Source organism: Oncorhynchus mykiss, chromosome 30, assembly GCF_013265735.2.
Source record: "Oncorhynchus mykiss isolate Arlee chromosome 30, USDA_OmykA_1.1, whole genome shotgun sequence".
In the NCBI taxonomy this organism is placed as follows: Eukaryota; Metazoa; Chordata; class Actinopteri; order Salmoniformes; family Salmonidae; genus Oncorhynchus; species Oncorhynchus mykiss.
In genome coordinates, this window is record NC_050570.1 from 44,463,247 (window position 1) to 44,479,256 (window position 16,010).

The 16,010-nt window shown below is 45.2% G+C and overlaps 1 protein-coding gene across 1 annotated transcript in view; it reads right to left on the bottom strand.

The window, feature by feature from the left end:
* LOC110521013 (sarcoplasmic/endoplasmic reticulum calcium ATPase 1) overlaps nt 1-3,616 on the bottom strand; it is a 34,548-nt gene extending 30,932 nt beyond the window's left edge. The window contains exons 1-3 of the mRNA XM_036968739.1: nt 3,478-3,616; nt 3,215-3,351; nt 2,015-2,032 (exon numbers count right to left, since the gene is read on the bottom strand). Coding sequence (XP_036824634.1) covers nt 2,015-2,032; nt 3,215-3,332 — 136 coding nt within the window. The 5' untranslated portion in view covers nt 3,333-3,351; nt 3,478-3,616. The remainder of the gene's footprint in view (nt 1-2,014; nt 2,033-3,214; nt 3,352-3,477) is intronic.
* Nucleotides 3,617-16,010: the final 12,394 nt, after the last annotated feature.

A 16,010-nucleotide genomic window follows, 5' to 3' on the forward strand; every position in this document is an offset into this window, starting at 1 on the left:
TCTGTGCTTCCAACTTTGTGGCAACAGTTTAGGGAAGGCCCTTTCCTGTTTCAGCATGATAATGTGTGCACAAAGCGAGGTCCATAAAGAAATGGTTTGTCGAGATCGGTGTGGAAGAACTTGACTGGCCTGCACAGAGCCCTGACCTCAACCCCATCTAACACCTTTGGGATGAACTGGAACACCCACTGTGAGCCAGGCCTAATCGCCCAACATCACTGTCTGACCTTACTAATGCTCTTGTGGCTGAATGGAAGCAAGTCCGGGCAGCAATGTTCTAACATCTAGTGGAAAGCCTTCCCAGAAGAGTGGAGGCTGTTATAGCAGTAAAGGGGGGAACAACTCCATATTAATGCCCCTGATTTTGGCATGAGATGTTCAACGAGCATACATACTTTTGATCATGTGCATGTCTGATCTCGCAAACAATGCAAAGTAGCTCTAATCTAGAGCCAAGCGTGTTGATGTTTAATCCGAGGGTATCCTGCTATTGACACACTTGTTCAATTATGCAAAATAAAGTGACAACAACAGTAATTAATGAGGCAGCCTAGACAGCGCAGGTGAGTGCAAATAGGGTAGACAGAGCAAGTGTTTGGTTGCTGCAGCCTTGTTAGCCTTGTTAGTGTGCTAATATATGCAAATACACCCAGTGTATTTATGCAAATTAGGCACATATACTTTCCATTATTGTAACACACAATTTAAAAATATATATAACAAATATTTTTGTTGTTGAAATTTTACAATAAATTGAACACCTAAATTCCCACCTAAACCCCTGGACTACATTCAATATTTGTCCATGTCAGTAAAATATTTTATGTGCTATAATTCAGTCAATATCTGATGGTTTATAAAAATTCTAAAAGTTTGGAGTACCTTCATCCATTGTCCAACTGTTGCATTTAATTAGAATTGTTCTTAAAACCTTTTAACAATTTCGATGACCACTGCTAATGTCTCTTTTGGCATCATGATGATTTAGTACTGTCAGATGTGAGAATCATCACCGTTACAGGGAGGGATAGTCAGTGTGATAATAATCTCTCATGGGCAGACAGACACACGCAACACAACTGGAAGGTTCCCACTAGATAACACAGCCACAAAGGCTAAGAGGTGTGTTTCATAAAAAATGTATCCAAGCAAAAATGACATTTTTTTGGTCTTAAGTCAAGGTTAGGGTTAGGCATAAAGAGAAGTGTGGTTAAGCGTAATGTTAAGGTTAGGGTTCGGTTTAAAACACCGGAGGTTGCTGAGGGGAGGAAGGCTCATAATAATATCTGGAATGGAGTGAATGAAATGGTATCAAAAACATGGAAACCGTATGCTTGATGTGTTCAATGCCATTCTATATATTCTGTCCCAGCCATTACTATGAGGCGGTCTTCCCCAACTGAGGTGCCACCAGCTGCCTGGGGTTTCAAATCAGATTTTAAGAAGAGAAACTATGGAAATAGGTGTGGTTTATGACTTTGTGACTGTGTAAACTAGTGATAACCCAACTGAAGCATCTGACGCCATTATGCAAGTTTTTACTTCTGGGTTTTCAAGGTTTTGTGTGACAGATGTGATGGGTAAGTGAGGACACAGATCTGTGCATAGGAATATCCTCCTCTTTCAGGGTTATGACACGTCTGACAACAAGAGCAATCCCATTCACATCCTCCTCTTCCTTCTCTCTGAAGTGTGTAGCCACTCCCTGTCAAGCATCTGATTTGGATAAGAAATATGGCTACCCTACACCAACCAATCCAAATGGGCGATTCAGAATGTCTGGAGGGTTTGTGATGACAGATGTCACGACTGACAGGATGCCCATCATTCCAGGCAGGAAGCATAACAACAGGTGTGTGATTATGTGTGTGTATGCGTGTGTGGCAAGAAATAAAGAGGTAGTGTGACTGATGGGATGTGTAACATCCCGGACACTGGGACGGAAATAGGAGTGTGTGTGCAGACCGACCACAGACAGGTGTGTGAGGGGCAAAGATAAACGTTGGTAACTCACCAATCTCAGCTGGGAGCTCTGTAAAAGGGGAAAGCGAAGAGAGGAGATTGTTAGCATAGCATTGCTATTTGATACTAACATCGCTAATTGAGGATAGCATTAGGCTTACTACCTCTATCTTTGATAGCAGAAATGCTAATTATACACTGAGATTAAATGTAAAGGACTAGATTTACGAAGCCTTTGTTCTCGCCTGTTTAACGGTCAGATCAGGTCTTTGAAAATACAGGTGCAAACATTTGCACTTGATACACATGACTATAGTTAATTAGCTAAAAACCTTTACTTTGCTCATGTCATCCACCTTTTCATTGATAACTTACGTCAGGATTGAAATCTCTCTGAACTCATTTCTACAGTAGCCATAGAAAACCTTTGTCCTTCTCACCGACCTCTGATTGGTTAGCCAATTAGAGCCTTGAGTCTGTCATTGCTTTTCATTGGTTGGATGAGACAATGACTATACCAATGCTTCATATCATGATTTACGCATGGATGACCAAGAGGAAACATTTTTATAAAATATTATCATAAGCCTCATAACTTAACTTTTGCCGCTGTATATCTTGGCTGATGCTTAGCCACTCAATGTTATTATAAAGTGTGCTAACTGCAAATATACAAAAATTAAAGGATTTATACAACGGATATGGAAGTAGAAGTTGTCAGGAACTTCTGGAAACCAACCAATCAACCACAATAGGGAGCCTGTACTGGACTGATCACGAACTACACTACCCAAGCATCCCTTGGTGCCGCTGACCTTGAAATGGTATCTGACACACCATCACAAGGTCACGTGAACCATTTTGGTTGCCGCGCGCCAATGTGTCAGTCAGCCAGCCAGCAGCCAATCACAAAGAGACAACATCCGACCTTCCCCTGGTCATAACCAAAACAAAGACTAGCTGTTGTCCAAGCCAGTGGAACACCTGTTGCTGTCTGTCTGTCCCTCCATCGCATTCATCCTTTCCACAGCATTTAGCACCAATGAATCCCATTTTGGGTCCGAACCTCTACACCCAACCAGATCCTCTTCCTTTTCCCCTTCTCTTCTTCCTCCTCACCATTATCTTTCCAACAAGCCCTATCCCTCCTCTTATCCACCTCCATGTCTCTCTGTCCATCCCTTGGTTTCTCTATGCTTTTCCATCAATCCACCCATCTATCCATCCATCCATCACAGTCTCTCTTTCTCACCGTTGTGACCATATCTGGCCAGGTTCTTCTTGAACTGTTCTGGTGTGAGGCCGGTGGTCTGGTCGACACCAAAGTATGACACGACCTCTTCCGAATCTTTTGCGTGTGCATTCTCCATCCTCACCAAACAGGAGACTCTTCAGGAGAAGAGAACAAAACAAAGATACGTTTAGGACACGTCTATCCGGTAATGCGTGGCTTGGTGCAGTAGGTAGTTCTCCAGTTATGAGGTTTTACAACCAGAGAAATAAATTGTTACCCACCACTTTATAAAAGTGTGGGATGGGGATAAAACCTGTCAACCCCCTTCGTTCGCTCTCTCCCCTCTCTCTCTCACTGCTCTTTCTCTCTCACTTCTCCGGCAAAACTGGAGCCCTGGACTGACAGAAAGTGCAACCTGGCACAAGCTCCTGAAAAGTTTTATATGGACACAAAAGTGAGGCGATTGGTGCTCTCTCACCATGCGCTTGCACCTCATTGGCTGAGGGGAGCAAAGGTGGGTGGCCCGGGAGGGCCCTATGAGGGGGGGGGGGGGGGGTCACGCGTGGAAGTATTGGGCACCAACTGCAGAGGGGGTCCGCTGTGTGCCGTCAAACTGAAAATAAGATACATTTTTGGATCGAGCATGGTAAGTAGAACAGGGAGGGGGAGATGGGGGCAGCGGTGCTTTGAATCAGAGGTAGGGGGCTTTGAATGATGGGTCCAGTGTGCTACAGTATGTATGGCAGATAGGACAGAAGGGGGGTAAAGATAGAGAGGCAGATAGAGATAAAGAGAGAGGGGGGGTACAAAGAGAGGCAGTTAGAGATAAAGAGAGAGAGGGGGTACAGAGAGAGAGGCAGATAGAGATTTATAGAGAGAGGGGGTACAGAGAGAGTGGCAGATAGAGATAAAGAGAGAGAGGGGGTACAGAGAGAGTGGCAGATAGAGATAAAGAGAGAGAGGGGGACATAGAGAGAGGCAGACAGAGAGTACAGAGTGAGTTTTAAACTTCCTTAATAAGCACAATGTCTCGAGTAAAAACCAAATTGGATTTATACCCAAACATCGCACGACCGATCATATTTCCACCCTAAACATCCTGATAGAATAACATGTCCACCACAAGAAGACCAAAGTGTATGCTCGCTTTGTTGACTTCCAAAAAGTATTTAATTCTATTTGGCGTACAGGACTGTTCTATAAAGTTATTGAAAGCGGTGTAGGGGGTCAAACGTATGACATAATTAAATCAAATGGCATAACAGATGTGACTATTTAGGGGGGAAACAGGTGCAGCGTCAATATTGGCAAGAGAAGAACAGAATTCTTTAACCAAGGGTGGGGCCTTTGGAATAGTTGCAATCTCAGCCCCACGCTCTTCAATATTTACATCAATGAATTCGGACACTATTCTAGAAAAATCCTCAGTCCTTGGTGTTAGTCTCCACAATTAAGAGGTTAAATGCCGGCTCTTCGAAGATGACTTGTGCTTGCTGTCACCCACAGTACATGGCCTCTAGCAGAGTCTGGACCTGCTAGAGCAGTACTGCTAGACCTGGGCCCTGGCAGTAAATCCCAAAAAGATTTTAAAAATAATGATTTTCCAGAGAAGATCCAGATCAGGGAATTAGACCGAAGTTCTCAATTGGCACAAAATATATAGAGTACTGCACACACTACAATTACTCAGGTTTAAAACTAAGCTCAATTGGACACCTAAATGAGGCAGAGAATGAACTGAGAGGGAAAGCACGCGGGTCATTCTACACCATTAAAAAACAAATTAAAATTTCAAATACCTATTTAAATTTGGTTAAAACTAATTGAATGTGGTATTGAACAAATTTTGTATAATTATAGTGGTCTGAAAATATTCCAAGATCAGGTTGTGGGTTGTCTATAATAATTCATAATTCCTTTAGTGTTTTTAAAATATCCAGATAAAAATCCCAGAATGCATTAAATCCAACACTGCGGTATGGAAGGGGACATCTCGTGACTGTCACGTTCTGACCTTAGTTCTTTTGTTATGTCTTTGTTTTAGTATGGTCAGGGCGTGAGTTGGGGGGGTTGTCTATGTTTGTTTTTCTATGAGTTGGTATTTCTGTGTTTGGCCTGGTATGGTTCTCAATCAGAGTCAGCTGTCAATCGTTGTCCCTGATTGAGAACCATACTTAGGCAGCCTGTTTTCACCCTTGATTTGTGGGTGATAATTCAGCAGGAATTGTTGGACTCAGTTGGCCACATGTCCAGAGAGTGGCAGTTTTTCTTGGAGACAGACGACCTGTCTCATCTTGCAAGACTGTTTGCTTAGAGAAGCAATTGGAGCCCCCCTGTTTATTTTCAACACCTCCTAACCCCCATTGCCAACCATTTCATCTTCACCTCAGTCTAAAGTCTACATCCAAAGTACACCTCCAAGAGACTGTAAACAAGCGATCCCTCACTTGTAAAACAGCCATTAAGTCTATGTTTAAAATGTATATAGGCCCTACTGACCAACAGCTCTATATGTCACATTAGCTGGTACATAACCAGCAATCTAAATGACAACCAAATGTACTTGAAAGGCTATTTAGCTAGTTATGATCCATGCTAACTGGCTTTGTTTTCGCAACATGTTATGCTAACTGGCTAGCTCTCAGACCAAGGTTACAGTAACATGTATTGTTATGTTATGCTAACTAACTAGACCTAACATGCTATGCTAACTAGCTAGACCTATCATGATATACTATAGAAAGTAGCTAAACCTAACATGCTACTATAAATAGCTAGACTTCACATGCTATGCCATGCTAACTAGCTAGACCTAACATGCTATGCTTACTATCTGCTACTAACATTGAATTGGAGGAGGGTTTCTCCACAGGTGGCAGCTAGCCTGGGGTGCCACTCACTGTTGAGGGCGCAATTAGCTACGCGAAACGGCGATAATTTGAAGATACTTTTTTGGATAGATGCTTGCCTCAATGGAATATTGAGGAGACCCCATGAATCAATACAAATAAATCTTCAGGATTCAATTCAAACTGAATACTGAAAGAAAAAAAAATATATATATATATATATGTTTCAGAACATCTCCAGGTGTCCCTGGCCAATAGCAATAGAGAAGAACATGGTGGTTGGAGAGTGAGTGACTAGTGACAGACGGTAGGAAATAGGAATGTTTTGGCTATGAATGGATTGAGAACAATTGGGAATATCTGTTGTTGACTGGGGATATTTCACAATGGGAGAGGGGCTACAAAGAGGACAGAGGGGAAAATAGTTAACTGTACAGAAGGGCCCATTTCTCCGGTGACAGATGACAACACTTGCTATTAATAGGTAGGGTTATCCTTGGGTGTTTTAGGTAAAAGGAGACAGGTGGGGGTTGCAGTTGAGGATTTCCCAGAGAAGACAGAGGGGATAGGCTAGTGTTACTGTACCCTTCCGGCCGCCTTTAACACTGCATTTATTCTCCCTATCTCTCTCTCCTATTTCTTTCACTTGCTTTCTCAACTGTCACTCCTCAATACTGTCTTCCCATATTACTCACTTATCTTCTCTGTTCTCAGGCTTTCTCTCAATCTCTCTCCTCCCCTCTCTCCTCTGAGTTATATTTAGCCGCAGGGGGTTTGGTGGTAGAGCCGTCAACCCCTCGGCCCCACTGCCACTCCGAGCCTTACAAGGCCTAGGCAGGGACACGGTTGCCTGGTAACCGGCCGTGTTTTCACCTAAGCTGTGAAGGTCCAGTGTTCGACCCCCACCTAGCCTTCACCGTACTAATTATCACCATCACTACCACCACCGTCATCCTCGTCCTCCTCGTCATCCTTCACGGTGTTAATGCGGCCGCTTGATAAACAGATGTCCAATGGAACGACGGTCTGTCCGCTCGCTCCTCTACGGTGCTTCAGTGAGTTTTAGAGAGGAGAATTGTATGTGCTGAAACAATTGGGGAAAAGGTGCTTGAAGACTGTCGTCTGAAGTATGGTGGCCTGGGGTGGACTAACCTAGCAGTTACTGAAGCCGCTGCCTACAGAGGACTGGAATGCCGATGTTGGCATGGATTTGAACAAACTTCTCCTTACTTACTATATCTTTCTAAATAATCTTTCAAAACGTTTTTTAAAAGTTGAAAGTATGAGTTTATTTATTATATTCACTGCTGATTTCTCCTCCTTCACCATCACCACCGGCAGCATTACCTTTTTACTCCACCTCCTCCTCTTCCTTCACCTCCTTTTTTCAATATACATTGTAGAGAGTGAAACAGAAGAGAGGAAAATATTCAGCTTCTCTTGGAGGACAATAGAAGTAGATTTCAAAAGTGCTTCTTTATTAATAAAACCAATGTGCTTCAGTGTTGCCTGAAACAACCGCATACAAGAGGTCTTCTTCAACAAAACATTTGAACTGTTGCAGTGCAACATTACACACCTCCATTACAAAGATAAAAGGAGTGAGAGAGAAAAGGAGTCACAGAAAGAGGGAGAAAGTGAGAGCTTGTGATAGCAAAAAGGAGTGAAAGACAAAGGCCATACGGATAATTAAGGTCAGAGGCATTATCAGCAACTGCTGGAGAGACTGAGGTCATAGGAGGAGAAAGCAAGGCAGGGGAAGAGATTACAGTATACCGGTCTCCTACTCTATAGCCTGAGTGTCACGCCCTGACCTTAGAGATCCTTTTTATGTCTCTGTTTTGGTTTGGTCAAGGCGTGAGTTGGGGTGGGCATTCTAGGGTTTTGTGTTCTATGATTTCTATTTCTTTGTGTTTGGCCGGGTATGGTTCTCAATCAGGGACAGCTGTCTATCGTTGTCTCGGATTGGGAACCATACTTAGGTACCCTTTTCCCACCTGTGTGTGTGTGGGAGGTTGTCTCTGTTTAGAGCACTTTTCTTGTGAGCTTCACGGTTTGTTTTTGTAGTGTTTATTATTTTGTTTGGCATCATTTTGCTTAAAATAAAGAAAATGTACGCTCACCACGCTGCACCTTGGTCCTCATCCTTCAACAGCCGTGACACTGAGTCCCAAATGGAACCTTATTCCCCATATGACTCTGGCCAAAAGTAGTGCACTATATAGGGAATAAGCTCTCCCTGAACGTCAGCAAAACAAAGGACCCCAATCCTGATTTACATGCAAAAAGTGCAAAGCCAGATTGTTGTTGTGGCAGCCAGGTTCAGATAACATAACTAGAGAAAATAAGGAGAGGAATATAGGGAGAGAGAGACACAGTGTGTGTGAGAGTGACAGAAAGACAGCGAGAGAGAGGAAGAGAAAAGAAAGGAAGATGGGAGGGGAGGGGAGGGAGAGGAGAAGAAAGACACAGTGTTCTATTACATTTATAATGGTAACACAAGCTGAGGGTGTTGTAACAGGTGTCGTAACAGGTGTCTATGAGAGAGAGAGTGTGAGAGAGAGAGAGAGAGACAGAGAGAGAGAGAAAGAGATAGTTGGGGGCGTCAGTCCAAGTAATAGACAGAGGACACAGATAAAGGCAGATTGTTGTCGACTGATGAGGAGGAAGCAAGATTGATGGCCAATGACAGTCCACTCCTTATAAGTGCACTTCAGATAAATGCAAACTCTGTTTAGGTGCACTACAGTTTGCCAGTCCCAATTAAATTGCTGTACACTGTTCCTAATTGCTCCTGAAACTAAATACTCTGATGTATGTATGCTGAGCTGTACCAAAATGGCACCCTATTCCCTATATAGGGCACTACTTTTGACAGGGCCATAGGGCTCTGGTTAAACCTCTCTAGCAGACTGCCCTCTGCAGGCCAGTATACTGAAGGAGAATGAAATATATTAAATGTCTTTGCTAACCTGTCTGTGTGAGCAATGAGAAGAGATTTGTTAGTGTCCATTTTGAAACCTGATACCGGGTGGATTTGATTTTATTGTGTTTCTGTCCCTGAGGTTACATTTACATTGCACACACATGCCTGGTTTAACGTCTCTCCCCACCATGCCACCCTAGTCAGAGAGGTAGAGAGAGAGGGAGGGATAGAGACAGAGAGGTACAGTGGCATAGAGTAAATGAGAGAGGGAGAAACAAAGAAAGAGAGAGATGTGTAAAGAAGATGGCTAGAGAGAAATAAAGAATCATAAAGAACGAGGGAGTAGAGGTGCTGAAACACAGAGAGACTGACAGAGGAGGAGGGAAATGGGAAAGATTACAAGAATCTACAGTTGAAGTCGGAAGTTTACATACACCTTAGTCAAATATATTTAAACTCAGTTTCTCTGTCTTAGGTCAGTTAGGATCACCACTTTATTTTAAGAATGTGAAATGTCAGAGTAATAGTAGAGAGAAGTATTTATTTCAGCTTCTATTTCTTTCATCACATTCCCAGTGGGTCAGAAGTTTACATTCACTCAATTAGTATTTGGTAGCATTGCCTTTAAATTGTTTAACTTGGGTCAAATATTTTGGGTAGCATTCCACAAACATCTCACAATAAGTTGGGTGAATTTTGGCCCATTCCTCCTGGCAGAGCTGGTTTAACTGAGTCAGGTTTGTAGTTCTCCTTGCTCGCACACGCTTTTTGCGTTCTGCCCACACATTTTCTATAGGATTGAGGTCAGGGCTTTGTGATGACCACTCCAATACATTGACTTTGTTGTCCTTAAGCCATTTTGCCACATATTTGGAAGTATGCTTGGGGTCATTGTTCCTTTGGAAGAACCACTTGCAACCAAGTTTGAACTTCCTGACTGATGTCTTGAGATGTTGCTTCAATATATCCACATAATTGATGCCATCTATTATGTGAAGTGTACCAGTCCCTCCTGCAGCAAGCACCCCCACAACATGATGCTGCCACCCCGTGCTTCACGGTTGGGATGGTGTTCTTCAGCCTGCAAGCCTCCCCCTTTTTCCTCCAAACATAACGATGGTCATTATGGCCAAACAGTTCTATTTTTGTTTCATCAGAGCAGAGGACATTTCTCCAAAAAGTATGATCTTTGTCCCCATGTGCAGTTGCAAACCGTAGTCAGTCTTTTTATGGCGGTTTTGGAGCAGTGGCATCTTCCTTGCTGAACAGCCTTTCAGGTTATGTCGATATGGGACTCGTTTTATCAAATCAAATCAAATCAAATGTTATTTGTCACATACACATGGTTAGCAGATGTTAATGCGAGTGTAGCGAAATGCTTGTGCTTCTAGTGCCGACAATGCAGTAATAACCAACAAGTAATCTAACTAACAATTCCAAAACGACTGTCTTATACACACAAGTGTAAGGGGATAAAGAATATGTCCATAAATATATATAAATGAGTGATGGTACAGAGCGGCATAGGCAAGATACAGTAGATGGTATCGAGTACAGTATATACATATGAGATGAGTATGTAAACAAAGTGGTATAGTTAAAGTGGCTAGTGATACATGTATTACATAAAGATGCAGTAGATGATATAGAGTACAATATATACGTATACATATGAGATGAATAATGTAGAGTATGTAAACATTATATTAGGTAGCATTGTTTAAAGTGGCTAGTGATATATTTTACATAATTTCCCATCAATTCCCATTATTAAAGTGGCTGGAGTTGAGTCAGTGTGTTGGCAGCAGCCACTCAATGTTAGTGGTGGCTGTTTAACAGTCTGATGGCCTTGAGATAGAAGCTGTTTTTCAGTCTCTCGGTCCCAACTTTGATGCACCTGTACTGACCTCACCTTCTGGATGATAGCGGGGTGAACAGGCAGTGGCTCGGGTGGTTGTTGTCCTTGATGATCTTTATGGCCTTCCTGTAACATCGGGTGGTGTAGGTGTCCTGGAGGGCAGGTAGTTTGCCCCCGGTGATGCGTTGTGTAGACCTTTAGTTCAGTTACCTTAGCTTTCTTGGGAACAGGAACAATGGTGGCCCTCTTGAAGCATGTGGGAACAACAGACTGGGATAGGGATTGATTGAATATGTCCGTGGACACACCAGCCAGCTGGTCTGCGCATGCTCTGAGGGCGCGGCTGGGGATGCCGTCTGGGCCTGCAGCCTTGCGAGAGTTAACACGTTTAAATGTTTTACTCACCTCGGCTGCAGTGAAGGAGAGGCCGCATGTTTTGGTTGCAGGCCGTGTCAGTGGCACTGTATTGTCCTCAAAGCGGGCAAAAAAGTTATTTAGTCTGCCTGGGAGCAAGACATCCTGGTCCGTGACGGGGCTGGTTTTCTTTTTGTAGTCCGTGATTGACTGTAGACCCTGCCACATACCTCTTGTGTCTGAGCCGTTGAATTGAGATTCTACTTTGTCTCTATACTGACGCTTAGCTTGTTTGATTGCCTTGCGGAGGGAATAGTTACACTGTTTGTATTCGGTCATGTTTCCGGTCACCTTGCCCTGATTTAAAGCAGTGGTTCGCGCTTTCAGTTTCACGCGAATGCGCCCATCAATCCACGGTTTCTGGTTTGGGAATGTTTTAATCGTTGCTATGGGAACGACATCTTCAACGCACGTTCTAATGAACTCGCACACCGAATCAGCGTATTCGTCAATGTTGTTGTCTGACGCAATACGAAACATATCCCAGTCCACGTGATGGAAGCAGTCTTGGAGTGTGGAATCAGATTGGTCGGACCAGCGTTGAACAGACCTCAGCGCGGGAGCTTCTTGTTTTAGTTTCTGTCTGTAGGCAGGGATCAACAAAATGGAGTCGTGGTCAGCTTTTCCGAAAGGAGGGCGGGGCAGGGCCTTATATGGAAGTGTGGATATAGATACTTTTGTACCTGTTTCCTCCAGCATCTTCACAAGGTCCTTTGCTGTTGCCCTGGGATTGATTGTCAACACCACTACGGTGAAAAGTCCGGACCATGCCCCTCAAGTGGATTTACCGGAGGAGTACCAGGATCTGCACCGGGTTTTATCTAAGACCAAGGCTCCACGCCTGCCTCCCCATCACCCCTGGGACTGTGCCATTGACCTGTTGTCTGACGCAGCCCTCCCGAGAGGACATGTCTATCCCCTCTCCTATGAGGAGACCGAGGCCATGTGGACCTATGTACAGGGGAGTCTCCAGCAGAGTTTTGTCTGCCCCTCTAAGTCACCATCCTCCTCAAACTTATTTTTTGTTAAGAAGAAAGATGGGGGACTGCGCCCCTGCATTGATTATCAAACACTGAACAAGGCCACCATCAAGTTCAGCTATCCTTTACCCCTCATCCCAACCATCATCGAACAAATGCACGGGGTGCAGTACTTCACAAAGCTGGACATGAGGAGCGCCTACAATCTGGTGCGCATTCGTGCAGGCGATGAATGGAAGATGGCTTTTTCCACGACCACAGGTCATTACGAGTATCTCGTGATGCCCTTTGGACTGTCTAATGCTCCTTCAGTCTTCCAGGCCTTCATCAACAAAGTGTTTTGAGACATGGGATGGGGCATAGTGGTCTGTATAGACAACATTTTCATCTATTCTGCTGACCCCGACCAGCATGTCTTGTTAGTCAGGTCTGTGCTGAAAAGACTGTTGGAGCATGATTTATATGTTAAACAGGAGAAATGTTGGTTTTCCAGTGGTCTGTGTCTTTCTTGGGCTATCTCATCTCCATGGAGGGAGTGGAGCTGGAGCAGCAATGCGTCAGTGCAGTCAGGTCATGGCCCATCCCCAATTCCATGAAAGCAGCCCAGCGATTCCTGGGGTTCTCCAAATATTTTCGGAGGTTCATCCGAGGCTTCAGCACAGTGGTCGCACCTCTTACCTCCCTGCTGAGAGGAGGTCCCCAGCGGCTTCATTGGACGGCGGAGAGGGTGTTCGAGACGCTGAAGGCACTTTTCACTACTGCTCCCGTGTTGACACATCCCGACCCCTTCACTCCCCTTCATCGTTGAGGTGGATGACTCCGAAGTAGGAGCCGGGGCCGTGTTATCTCAACGCACAGGAAGCCCTCCAAAGATGCGGCCTGCACTTTCTACTCCAAGCAGCTGAGCCCCGCCCAGAGGAACTATGACGTAGGGGACCGGGAACTCTTGGCGGTCAAGAAGCCTCTGAAGGTGTGGAGGCACTGGCTGGAGGGTTCCAAACACCCTTTCCTGGTGTGGGCGGAAAACCGCAACCGGGAGTACATCAGGGCAGCAACGAGGCTAAACCCGAGACAGGCAGGTGGGCTCTATTCTTCAACAAGTTCCAATTTACAATTTGCTATAGGCCAGGCTGGAAGAATGTGAATACGGACGCACTGTCTCGCCTCTAAGATGCAAAGGAGAGGCAGGGGGAAGACATCCCCATCATCCCTCCGTTCCGCGTCATCACGCCAGCAGTGTGGGACATGGACGCTGACATACGGCAGCGTCCATGCGTACGGAACCTGCACCTGCACAGTGCCCGGAGAACCGCGCCTACATGCTCACAGGTATGTGGGACCGCCACCTTTCCTGGGCACACGGCGCCTGTTTTGGGTCATCCTGGGATAGGCTGTACCATCGCCTGCCTAACGGAGAAGTACTGATGGCCCACCTTGGCTAGGTATGTCCGGGTCTCTTCCTGCTCCATCTGTGCTCAGTCAAAGACACCCAGACACCTCGCTTATGGAAAGCTCCTTCCCCTGCCGGTTCCACAACAACCCTGGTCTCACCTCTCGGTGGACTTTGTCACTGACCTTCGCTCCTCCCAGGGGAACACCACCATTCTTGTCATTGTGGACCGGTTTTCCAAAATTTGTTGCCTCCTTCCTCTGCCTGGGCTTCCGTCGGCCATGCAAACTGAGGTGGCTCTTTTTATACACGTCTTCTGGCACTACGGGATCCCGGAGGATATTGTGTCAGACCATGGCCCTCAGTTCACCTCAAGTGTATGGAAGGCGTTCCCTCCGCCACTCCTCTACTAACCTTAACCCAACACACACTGGAAAGGAGTATCAGCTGACCCTGGCACCTTGGGATCCGAGCCTGCTGAGGAGAACTCATCTCAAGAGCGCCAAGCCAAGCGCACAAGGAACAGGCCGACCGCCACCAGGTGACCGGATCTGGCTCTCCACCCAGAACCTGCCCCTCCGCCTGCCCTGCTGGAAGCTGAGCCCGCGGTTTGTGGGGCCGTTTAAAGTCCTGAGGAGGGTTAATGAGGTAACATACCGTTTACAACTCCCTGTTGATTATCGCATTAACCCGACCTTTCATGTGTCTCTTCGGCGTACTCGGTCCGTGAGTTCCTGGATTCAAGGCATCGGGGTTAATGTGCCTCTCCAGTGCCTCTTCGACTGGGTAGGGTACGGCCCAGAGGAGTGGTGCTGGGTTCCTGCGGTGAACATCCTGGATGCTTTGCTGACCAGGGATTTTCACAGTCAGTGACCGGACCGCACCGCTCCCTGTGTTCATCCCCGAGGCCGGTGTTGTCCCGCTGCTGGTGCAGCGCGTTGGTGGGTACTGTCACGGATCCCCCCCGGTACTGCTACTCATTCTGTTCACCAGTTCCGGAGGTCAACGTCACCGGCCTTCTAGGCTGCACTGAACTTTCATTATGCACACCTGTTTCCAATTCCTCACTGATTGTGTTTGTATAAATGTGCCCTTTGTTTCCCCATTGGGATGCCGATTTATTGTTCCCATTTCCGTTGGTTGTGTGAGTACCTATGCATTGTCTCAGCCTGTACTGCATATTTTGTGCATTGTGTATTACTGGTTTTGCCCTGTGTCGTTGTACAAGGTTTACCCTCGCTCTTTTGTTTGGGTACATCCCAGTATTTTGTTTACGTGTTTGTTTTGGGTACATTAAAAACCTCTTAAGGATCCACTCCTTTTTTCCGCCTAAAATGACATCCACAAATCTAACTGCCTGTAGCTCAGGCCCTGAAGCAAGGATATGCATATTATTGGTACCATTTGAAAGGAAACACTTTGAAGTTTGTGGAAATGTGAAAGGAATGCAGGATAATATCACTTCTATGGGACTGGGGGGCAGTATTGTGTAGCTTGGATGACTAAGGTGCCCAGAGTAAACTGCCTGCTACTCAGGCCCAAAAGCTAGAATATGCATATAATTAGTAGATTTGGATAGAAAACACTCTGAAGTTTCTAAAACTGATTGAATGATGTCTGTGAGTATAACATAACTCATATGGCAGACAAAAACCTGAGAAAAATCCAACCAGGAAGTGGGAAATCTGAGGTTTGTAGGTTTTCAAGTCTTTGCCTATCCAATATACAGTGTCTATGGGGTCATATTGCACTTTCTAAGGCTTCCACTAGAAGCCTTACTATGAAGGGGGAGCAAATAAGAGCTGTTTGACTAAGAGGTCTGGCAGAAAATGCCATGTCAAACAATCAGTCTGCTCAGTCACTGTCGGCAGACAGCAATGAATTTGATTGTACTTTTAAACCGGTGCACCGTGTTTTTTCTGGAATGCAAATGGAAAAGTAAACTAGGCCAGGGTTTCCCAAACCCGATCCTGGGGGTGGCTGTGTAGTGCTAGGGCAAAGACCAAAACGTGCACCTGGGGGGACCCAGGACTGAGTTTGAGAAACCCTGGCCTAGACAGCCAATAGTTGCTGGTAGATCTGCATTATTGTCTAGGATAATACATTTGTGTCCCCCGTGGACCGTCTCGTACATAAAGCATCCTCCATTCAGGCTGCAAAGGCATAACTTTTCTCCTTAACTAGCTTTAATGGCAAGCCGCCTGAAAAATATGTGTACTGTCTTAATAAAACAAAAGTTTCACAATTTTTTTAATTTGTTGGACAATTTAGGATGTTGCACATCACGTTCAGCCAGTTTTCCCAAAAATGGTGGTGCAAAATATTGATCCATTAAGATATTTTTCCCATCAGGAAATGCGGGAATATTCTGGTAGGCCGGTCTGATCGGACCTGCAT